Genomic DNA, 11,993 nt, shown 5'->3' with positions numbered 1-11,993 from the left:
TTTTTATAAAAAATTTAAAAACAAAACCTAATAAATAATTATTATATACATTATATAATTATATATAATTATAAACTGTGTGCAGTATTTTCTGATACTACTGTATAAAATATTTTCTCTGTATATACACAATCTTATAAAAACTGTCAAAAAATGATTCTTTTCCTCTTGTTTGAGTTTTTCTTAGGTAATGTCTTTACTGTTTTACTATGTCATAAAAGTATATTCATCTGGTGACAACAACAGCCACATAAAGGAGGGATACCAAATCCAATGGGCACCTGTATGCAACATTACTGAAATATATTGTTTCAAGTATGCTACAGTTATTTACAGCTCCTTTGGAGGTCTGTGTACGATTTTTTATTCCATTAAACTTTTAAATAAAATACATTAATACATTAAATCAGGTTAGATGTAAGAAAGAGTTGTAAGAGAGTTGGATAGTTTGGTGAGAGAATGAGAGCGAGAGAGAGAGAGAGAGAGAGAGAGAGAGAGAGAGAGAAAGACAAGAAAGAATATTTTTTAACAAACTTGAACAAATTAAATGTTTTATTGATACTCTAAAGATAACCTATGTAAAGGCAAATTATTTTTAGTTCCAACACAAACTAAGTGAAAGCACACTGTCACATTTGTCACATTGAATATGCAAAACAATCATCAGAAAGATAGAATGACAAAGTCAAATTGTCATACCTCTAGGCTAGTCTATAACAAAACACTTTAAATATTTTGGTAACAAAACAAAGTGAAATAAAAACCTTTCAAATTGTTTTGAATAAATCCTAAAACTAAATTACTAAAACAATCATTTTCACATTCCTTCTGAAAAAAGTTACCGTAATATTATTGCAAAAAGAACACAGATGTTTCTTGTTTATGAATTTAGTTTGGTGTCTTCAATTCAAAGGGTGAATACTCAACACATTTTATTACTGTTCTATATTATTGAATACCTCTTTTCAACATTTTGTTTTAAATGAAGTTACTATGTCTGGAGTTACTAGGACTAAATCAAAGTGTGTGGGCTCAAATGATATCTACACTTTGCCTCTAATCTTACAAACCACTCCTGTTCTGTTATTACTCTACAGTCCCGTCCCAACCCAACCAATCCTTATAGCCCTCATGAAGGTGGCACACACCCGTGTATCTTATACCTTCACATATGGCCGTGGAACTATGAAACCCAGATTGAAGACGTTATGGTTTGTGGAAAGTAAGCTATATGCATGTTTTACTGCCCCACCCAAACAGTGTAATTGCTACAGTGAAGGTCCGTGGAAACCACTTGAAGGGCAGACAGGGCCAAAGAGTCTATATTGGGCTACAAGAACTCTAGTTACAGTTCTGGTGGGGCTTGAACAAGCAATCAGATGTGGATGATTTTTGAGAAACAGGTTTTTTTTTTTGTACAAAGCAGTAAGTGCTCATGCTAGTGAGCTTTAGTCATTTTTTCATGTTACATTCTCAACATTCTGTGTTTGCCAATACCCAAAACATACAAAAGAGATATATTTAAATACAGTACTTGATCATTCATATCTTGGGACTTGTTGGATATTTCATTACAAGACACCCTAGAACATGAAATGCTCACCATGTTTGATTTTGCTAGTGGAATACATTTTGACTGTATATCCTTTCTAACCCTTAAGGTAGCTTGTGAGACAAGTTATTTACTGTTTTAAACGCTGGGAAATATCAGATTTGATGCCTTCCTCTCTCCGTCAGCTCCCTGTAAAGACAGCATTTTCAACATGTGTAACGTCAATTGAAAACATGGCAATACCAAAGGAGATGAACGCTCTTTGGAAATAAAATGCAAATGAGTTCAGGAAAACCTGTTTGCTGATATAGGTGTGTAAAGCAGTATATGAACTACACCTACAAAACAAATGCTAGCTCTGTATAAAATGCATCCTGCCTTTAGGTTCTTCAAGACTGTGTTGACAATCAAATATTTTCTACTTTCTTTTTATACGTCATCTTTATTGGAAACTATTTTAGATATCAAAAGTTATAAATTTGACAAATCCCTTTGCATCACTTTGAACCTTGCAATTCTTCTCAACTATTGACCTTTCATGGAAAGTAAACTTTGCTCTATTTTTTTGTTTTTTGGGGGGGTTGGACTTCATTATACTTACCAGATTTAATACATTAATCAAAGTTAATCAATCATTTTTCAAATATCCTGTCTGAGATTTCGTGAACACGCAAAAGAATGCAAAGAATAGAGTTGAAAAGAAACTCCTTTGGCTCCAAAGCTATAGTAAATACATTATACATGTCGAATTGAAAATGTAAGAAAAAGTAATTCAATAAATCTTTTTAGGAAACTAAACGCTCACAGGGGACCATGATTTCATGCAATTCCCCATTTGTTTCCTGTTTTTATCTTTTTCAGAGGTTTGCTCTCTGTACTGTGCCGACAAAATTGCGGTCGTTTCTAACAATCCCCTTTAATGCAAAAATCACGAATTCAACTACGGCGAAGGCAGAGTACATGAATATTAACCACTGACGCTGACGTTCCTTAGCAGTCCTCCTATACTGCAGACTCGTTTCTCAATATTAATATTGTCCCTCTTTCGCCTTCCAATGGTGGACTAACATCTCATGTATATTAAACACAAATCCCACATCATAGTAGAGGCGTAATTTCCCTCACCGAGACCCGAAGACAAGCCCCAGTGTGGACAAATCTGATCCCCTGTGCGCGGAGTGTCAGCGGTCAGAGAGCTTAGATCAGATCACGGGGCGTGAGCTCGGACTGAGCCCGGGCGGAAAGATCATTGATTCAACAACTCCGTCAAATTCACGTGATTACAGTTGGATACTTTATAAAAATGAATCGCGGAAAGCCGGTTGATGCGACGCTTATCGAAATGGACCGGACTGTTTGGTCCAACGGTGGTGGTGAGTGTCCGCCTCACTAATGCCTTTAAACGAATATTGGTGTGTTTGAACATGTATAGGCTACTTATTCGCTATTATTTCACATTGTATTTATTCCATCGCTTTTTATTTAAATGATCTTACTTTAAGTTATAAACACGAGAGTTAAAGAGAAATTCGCTCGTCCGTTACGTTGACAACTTTACGTGACGTGCGCTCGTTACAATGTGATCTTATAACGTTATTCAATGTCATTGAAGCAATAGTTTAAAAAGTTTAAACAAACTTTAATACACGTACTTCATTGGATCTTTTTGTTTGACTGGAGTTATTATGAAGAATGTAAATAGTTACAGTCAGATCATGTTACATTGTGGCAGTGACGTTCAATGTTTGGACTTTTTCATTTATGTTTAATTACAACGGAGCAGTTAACTATGAATGAACTATGTAAGTTAATATAATATTATGCATTAGAAAGTTAAAAGCTATGTTTTAATATGTGAGCTGTTAAGTTGGCTAATGTTGTGAATAGTCTAGACATAATGTGCAGAGAGATAACATCTAAATTGTAATTGAGTCATCAGCTTCCCCTTTAAAAGCACATTGATAGTCTTCAACCTGAAAATGGTCCCTTACTTTCCCTTAGTCATGCTATCTCAATGTAGTTTACATGCCAACTTGCCAAGATCATGTGCTCGAGTCCCAGTGAACACACAACTAAAATGTAACTTGAATGCACTAGCTTTTCACTAAGCATCTGTTTAATGTGTAAATGTAAACTGCAACACTTGCTTTTGAACATTGTGACTAATAGAAGACCCCCTGACCTGGGCTATATCTGTGCACAAGCGGGATAGAGTATCACACTGTCATAATGTACCGTAAATATTTATTAAACTTCATAAATCTGTATAAAATATTAAAATAGAATAACTAATTTCTCCTTATAACTGCTTCAGTGTGCTTTAAAGATAAAAATGCATAGAGTCTCCTGATAAGCCGATAAAGGGTTGGATAAACTCATCTGTACATGTACAGTAAAGGTCTAATTCATAAACACTTAAATGCATTTCTTTATTTACAAATAAAATCTCCAAAGAATATTGTTAATACTGTCACACCTCAAACGTTTTGTGACGTTTTGTATTTTCGTGTGCTTGGTGTGCAGCAAACCACAAAATATGTAGTTGACCGTGCCTGTTGTTTCCTGTGTCAGCAAACATTTCTCACTTCTAATTTCACATCCTGACATCCCGTACATGACTTTGATGAGTGTTTTCATGCCAGGGTATATAAAAGAAGACATGCAGTACCGTTACGTATTGATTTATAGTTTATCACGTTTGAGGGCTATGATCTGGCATACTTGGAAGTCACATTCAGAGACCTAATTCAAAGTTGTGAAATGTTATCTTTATATGACAAGGGAGATTGTTAATCTGAAAGTGTATATAGCATATTTTTATAACAGTCAGATAATACAAATGACTGCATGCTTTTATTGGCTAGGTGGTCGTAAAATGACAATTTGAGAGGTTGGAGAGGCCAAAATCATTGCAAATAGCATTATACCATTTTTAGCTTCCTTTATTTCCATTAATATGACATTATTTTAGACTAGGAAGGAAACATTCATGTTTCTAACATCAGATGAAATTAACACAACACAAATTTCCTGAATAGCTGTCAGACCTGCAGTTTAGTGTAATGTTAGATGTAATGAAGGTTTATGATATGTTGAAGACTGCTTAGATGCTTTGCTTCTGTTAGAAAAGTCCAGGATACCATTCAGTCTCATTCTCTGTCTCAGTTTAGGACTTTAGGGAGTTCACTGCGGTTTCTAAGACACCCAACACACACATGAGCTTGGCCTAGGGTAAATTTAGCCTGAAAGGGCTCTAAACAGAAACCTTCTAGTATTCCAACTGTATGGAGCGGTTTTGGTACACAGTCATTGTTTGGCATTATCTAACATATAAAGTAACAACCCTGTTGAAAATATCAGCATGTGCTTGTTTAAAATGTGCTGGTTTAAGCTTAACCAGCTGAGGACCACCTTAGGACCAGCTCATGATCATCTTAAACCAGCAATTGACCTGCACAAAACGGCTACCATGTTTCAAAACCTACTTTACAAGATGAGCTGGGTAGTAACTGATTACTTGTAATCTGGATTATGTAATCAGATTCCAAAAATCAAGTACTTGTAATTGAATTATGTCACAATTCAGAATACTCATAATCACAGTACGTTACTATTTTATTGTTACAGATTTCATTTTATTTTTTTGGTAAACCTATTAACTGTTAAGATAATCAACCAATTCACGATAGCAAGTCTAGCATGTTTTTGTTTACAAGTATTTTGTTCACAATCCACGATAGCGGTCTTATTTCGTGATAACAACCGGCTGCTTGAACATTATCCCGCTTATTACACGGCTAACTTTATTGGCACATGAGAAAAAAAACTGGAGATGAAATGTGAATTTGCTATATTTTATATGTAGGAAAAGACGTTTATTTTCACGTTCAGATGTCACGAGCAGGCAATTTGTTTTAATCATTTGTAAATATAATGACATATATGTAATAAAAATATATATTTATATATAAATGAAATGTTGCATCCGGGATAACGTGTGTTATTAGTTTTTTAGAGGTTGTTATCTGGGAATAATGAACACAATTTCGCAACAAGGCAATTAGAATCAAGCATTACAACCAGCCGTGTAATAATTCATGATAATACACTTGACAAGCAACACTGACTTTGTGAATGTAACCAGTTTGGCCAATGGCTGACAACTCCATTATTGTCATATCTAAAAGTGATTGATCAAAAAGCTTACATTTATTTCACAATTGTTCGCTTTTTTAGAAGCTCCTTAAATGGGAACCTTTGCTAAGTACTTGAAATGTCACGTGTCTATCTAGTAACACTTCTTGTTTTTTTCTTTATCTTCTCCAGAGGAAAACAACGGCTTCCACACGAGTTTGGATAAGGAATCATTTCAACTTGAAAGCGCTGTGGTAAAATCTCTTACACATTTTAAGCAGCTTTAGCAGCATGCATCTCTCACCATGCAGGTCAAGGGGAAGAAATGTGTTTCTCTTCTAAGCCATCTGACTGACCCTATGCAATAACCCGAATCTCATAAGGAACTCCTTAGCAACCCCCTCTAGCTCTTGTAGGTCTGCTGAGGTTGCTAAATGGGTCTATTACATAAGTTGGTTGTGAGTTACTTACAAAGTCATGTATTGTTCAATATGACAACATACAGTATGAGTGGTGGGGTTTTCAAAGAAATGCGTAAGTCCGGCGATGGTCAGTGCTTTAATTAAGGGATGTTTATGATGTTTTTGTTATCGCTGTGTTTATATTCTTGCAATGGAAAATTGAAGCACAATGGTCAGTCATGTTTGTTTGACACAGGTGCTCTTAGATGATGACACATTCATTCAAATCAGCTCACCATTCAGCCATTCAAGGCCATTCGGTTTGCATATGAAAAAATTGCTTTACCTGATTCCTACCAACCTTTTGTGGTTTTGTTACTCGCTGTTTTAGTTTACATAGTTTTGTTCATTGTGGTGCCTCAATCGTTTTCTTCTATAGAAATTATAAATGTAGGGTTGAGAAATAGTCTAATACATCATCTTGTACCCTCATCGATGTAAAACCCTGTGACTTTCTCTGGTGGTTTTGCATTGTTATATAAGCTACATAAAGTGAACGGGCAACGTTATAATTTTTCTGTATGAGTTGTGTGCCATATTTCATGTTTTCTGAAGCCTTGATAGCTGTGCGTCTTCAAACAAGTCATGTTGACAGCCCTTTAGTCTCGGTTTTGTGTAATTTGGATAAAACAGCATATACATATTCTGCCATACGAACAGGTACACCTCGTTTTGTGTTCTGTGGATGATCATACAGGTTTTGTATGAGGGCGATAATATTATCATTACGACAGATTGTTTTCTTTTTCGGTGAACTTCCCCTTTAATGTGATATTTCCGCACACAACTATTCATTTTGCTGATGTCATCCGGCCGTTCACTTTATGTTTCCAGTTATCTGTCCTTCACCCTTCTGTGCTCTTGCTCTCTTATGTTTTTATGGTTTCTACTTTTCTCCCACTAGTTTGATTTCAGGTAACTAAATCATGATAATCTTGTGAAGATAACCACGCTCCAGCACTCATCTGTGCCCTCCGCCCTGCTCCCCTCTACATCTTTTCTGTGTCTCTCTTTCTGTCTATTTAGTCCACGTTGAGTGTTGTCTCTGAGTGCACAAGCATTGCGTCTGTTTGCTCAAGTCATTCTTCAGTGATTGGGTGTGAACAGTGTGAGAAAGAAAACAGTGAACCACAGCAACACCTCAGCAGCTTTGTCGGGGTAAGATAGGACCATGTGTGTGTACTGTGTCGTAAAGGGGCCATATAATGTCAAAAGCATTAACTAGTGCATGAGGCTGATTTAAACCTAGAAAGCTTTAACTGCCTTGCAAGTATGAGTCTGTTTTGTGAATCTGATCATGACAAAACATTCATAGGCGTGAATTTGTTTGTCAATTGAACCATAGATATACATACACAGATTCCTGTTTCTGTGGGTCACTAATACTATACATAAGCTGTCCGCCATATTGAATAGGTCAGAGCCGGAGTTGTGAGAAATCGCGTCCCCTTTGAAATTGGGTCTCCCTTAGGACCCAGATGGGAGCTATTTTTGTACAGTGGTTATCGTTTTATCGGCAACAGCTTGTTCTTGACAGCTAAACAATCAATGCAAAATAAAAGCTTACAGTAAAAAGAAACATGTAACAAATCTTCAATAGCAGACATGTTAGTTTTTACAAAAAACATCATATGTTTCATCAGACGCACATACTGGCCAGAAGTAAATTTCCATGTTATGTGTTTTATATTTAATGTATATTATTATTATTTTAAAATTCATATTGTATTGTATAGTAATTGTATTGAATTAAATTAAAACGACTCAACAGTTATAGATTCTTTACAGAGGTCTACTGGAAGTTAAGTTTGGGCCACATAAAGTTTGTTGCCGCTGAAACATCTATAAACTAAGCTAGCAGGCCAATGGGGTATATGCACACGGATCGATGGCGTCCTTTCCCCTTAAATCTCTGCCAGCTCTGTTACATCCAGCACCAAAGAGAACAATCCCCCTAATGCTATGAGAGCAGAATTGACCTAGCTGGCTGAGATTTCAGCGGATGTACGTCATCTTCCCTTGTGCATATACCTTCCTGAGATTCTGAATACTATGCTACTATGTAACTAAAAACAGTAAGAACAAAAAAAATTGGTTTCACAACAAATAGTTTTGATTTTATACTAGCATATGATATATATTGTGTCTATTCTGTATTCAGCACCTTTTCTATTCAGTATTTATGAACAGTGCAGGGGAAAAGTTAAATGCTACTATGAATACGACTCCTTTAAACCCATATTCAAAACACGATTAGGCTTTATGTCTCTTGTATTTCCTGAAGTGGTTTATTTTATTTTTTCACTCAACTCCAGCGTGTTTGCATGTTCGGAATGGCTTCTGTTTCTTAGATGCTCATAGATTGACGTTCACTGGGATGTAGAGAGAAAATGGTTCTATCCAAATCAATAGATGTGTTTCCCTGAAACTTGATGAATAGTATTGAAAAGATTGCTGTTGCCAACATGCTTAAATCATGTCATTATCAGATAGAGATGAGTTGAGTCGACTGTCACTGAAGGATTCACAAATGAATAATGTGCATTTACATAGACCTTTGCCTCGCACGGTATTGATCAATAGGTTGGCATGGACTGCTGTGTGTTTGGTTGTTAGTCTAGATTGTATACCATTGTCATTGTCTCACCATGCTCAATTTGTCCACAGATATGGAGAAAGAGAACCTTATTTCTGAAGTATCGCTCACGGGTACGACACGGTAAAGAGGGCTGAGATTGAAAACTGTGACCATGCATGTGTGCCTGGCTTGGATTTCATAAAACTTTATTACAACATCGTAAAAGAATCTTCAATGTTTATCAGATATCATTGCCAAAGATAACAGAAAGCTCCCAGAACACCCTAGCAACTGCATAGCAACAAGAATATGGCTCATGTCATGTCAAACCCAACTTGTCTTGTCTATCACAAAACGCTATTTTGTAAGATATTGTGGTCGATGGGAATTGCCTGCCAATAATGTCACCACAATTTCTTGAAAAAGTTGTACATGCAACTTAAATTTGCCGATACTATAAAAATGATGCAATTTGCATTTAGAGTTATATAATGTTAGTTGTTTGTTGGGGGTTTTGATCCACAATGCAGTGTAACATTCCAAGCTTTTTGACGTCTCTCCTCTCAACTTAGGAAAATAGGTCTTTGCATATACAGTCCCACATTTTCGTATGCTTTTCTCATATTTGGCGCTTGTTTTTACGGTGTCTTTAAATTATCAAAACGTCTTTCGAAATGCTTGCTACGGAAAACGCAGAACATCGAAGCCGGTCTGAATTTTTTATGACGGACGATAATATAGGAGCCAGTGTGTAACATTTCGGACTCAATGTGCATTGGCCTTAAGGCTTCAGTGTCAATTTATGCTCAATAAGCCACAAAGGTTCTATTTTCCCTATATGAAAATAAGTCTCTATATATAAAAAGCAGCACTCTGTTCATTAACTGTGTTTTTTTAAGTCTGTAGTTGTGTCACATTACATGATTACACATTTGTATTTGAGCAGATGCGTTTTGTGGCTAAAGGCCTTTGTAGTTCTTTACTTCCCTGCCCTATTTCTTTAACCATACATATACTTACGCTATATATAAGTGCATGGGCTTATGGCGATGAGAGACTACCTCTGCACATATGCATCATCTCTAATGTGTAATTATGGAAAATGAAAGAGAGGGGAGAGAGTGAAAGAACAGCAGATTCTCTGCCATGTCAAACACGCTGCGTGCTTTCAGTAAATAGTCCTTATTTACAGAGAACAGGTTTGCTCAGCAGTCATTACAACTTTTTTTGCTCCGATCAGGTTACTCCACTTTTAGATCTTAGATACTACATTTCCAACCTGCACTCTGAGTCTCACTTTTACCTGTTTGTCATTGTCTGGGGAAGTCGTATTTACATATTTATGCAAATATTTATATGGCAGGGTTGCAGTAATTCTCTTGAAAATGTCAGGATCTGCAAATGGGTCATACACTTGACATGCAAATTACATCAGTGCGGTCATTGCTGTGGAAAATGTACTGCGCTTTCTTGGTTCAGGAGACTGAGGTATGAAAATATGAACTTTTTGTGAGATGGACGTGAATGACACCTCAGAAAGTAGCGGCTTTTGGTTTGTTTTTACTTTTGAAAGCTAGTTGGAAAAGATCTATACTTGGAAGTAGGACGAGGATACAAGCCACAATGTCAGCATTGCAATCCCCCACAATCCCCTAACCTATTCCTGTTAAAAGTGACTTTGTAAAGATATCAGATTGTCAGTCATGACATGATAAAGCGACTAGAGATAATCTAATATGTCAAAGAGCTTTCACTCACAAAAAGGCAACTGGATAGCTGGTTTTCATTTTGGGAGATCAAAGTATATTCATGCCTGTTTGAAACTGCAGGTTTATTGCTGTATGTATATAGACATCCAAATTCATACGTTCAGTAGTTATTTTAGCAAGCAAATCAGATGTACATATCCTTCAGGTTTATAATTACTGGTGTTTGCTAAAGGCAAACATTGTTATTGCTATTGCTCCTCACCAGCAGACCATTCATCTGGATTATTAAACTTAAATCCTGCTGTGTCCATCCATCATATGTAAAACAATGTCATTATGTGGGCTGTTCAGGAGCCATGTGACATTACTTCTCCTAGCTTGATTTTCACCTTAGCAACAGCATAACAATGGATTTACAGAACACCTTAGCGACCACCCTGGACACCTTTGCAACCAAACAACAATGCACTTACACACCGAGAACATCTTAGCAACCACCAATGTACCAACCACATCAACATTACCTGATTACCAACTTCAACATTATAACAACACCCTAGAAACCATCTCACACACTAACAACCACATAACAATGCACCTAAAAACCCAGAACAACACCTTAGGAACCATTAGAACACCCTAGCAACCACCCAAAACACCCTAGAAACTACACAGTTATTAACTTCACCAACCAGAACACCTCAGCAACCGCCCAAAACACCATACAGCAATGCACTTAAACAGTCAGTACACCTTAGCAACCACTTAAACCACCATAGCAACCACACAGCAATGCACTTAAACACCCAGAACACCTTAGCAATCACCAATTTTTTTACAATCAATAATTACAACCACAGCAGCATAACATGATTCAAGCAACCATCAAGAATACCATAGGAATCAGTAGGGCACCCTAGCAACCACACAGCTATGTACTAAATCACCATATTCGACTATGCAGCCATATAGCAATTTTCTGGTAACCAACCACAACACCGGAATATCACCTTATCAACCACCAAAGGCAAGTTTTAGGCACATTTCATAATAATCATGTCAACTTTTAATAATATGCATTGTTTCAAAACAGCTGTACTAAATGTATGAATATGAAAACATCCCTGGAAAGTTAAATGAAATAGAGAAAAGAAGAGAAAATCAAACACATAAATGTACATATATGAACTGTATATACATACTGTATACACACATATATTGACATTTATACTATGTTTTATTAAAGAGTACAATACATGGTATTATTGCAAGTCTTACAAAAGATTAGCAAGAGATATCAACAAAGTGAATAGAGAATTTGCTAGTAATACAAAGTGCTTTAGATTATGGGATGTGAGATAAACATATCGCAGCAAACTGAAAACAAAATAATTTGTACTACATAAAAGGACAAAAAGTTGAATAATTAATGATGCGGTGCAGTCAGTTATATGTTGTGCCAAATTTTATCGTCTGAAAAATGTATTTTGCTGATGTAATTATCTTATAAAGATGATGATGTCATCATCACTGCTGGCATGAGGGACTCCCCCATCCCC

At 36.3% G+C, this 11,993-nt stretch overlaps 1 protein-coding gene across 1 annotated transcript in view; it reads left to right on the top strand.

Moving 5' to 3' along the window:
- The first annotated feature begins 2,563 nt into the window (after positions 1-2,563).
- Positions 2,564-11,993, top strand: part of ano5a (anoctamin 5a) — a 33,682-nt gene continuing 24,252 nt past the window's right edge. The window contains 2 exon segments of the mRNA XM_056739472.1: positions 2,564-2,925; positions 5,879-5,940. Coding sequence (XP_056595450.1) covers positions 2,856-2,925; positions 5,879-5,940 — 132 coding nt within the window. The 5' untranslated portion in view covers positions 2,564-2,855.

This window comes from Triplophysa dalaica, chromosome 24, assembly GCF_015846415.1.
Source record: "Triplophysa dalaica isolate WHDGS20190420 chromosome 24, ASM1584641v1, whole genome shotgun sequence".
Classification (NCBI taxonomy): Eukaryota; Metazoa; Chordata; class Actinopteri; order Cypriniformes; family Nemacheilidae; genus Triplophysa; species Triplophysa dalaica.
This window is presented reverse-complemented; position numbering and strand designations above follow the sequence as displayed.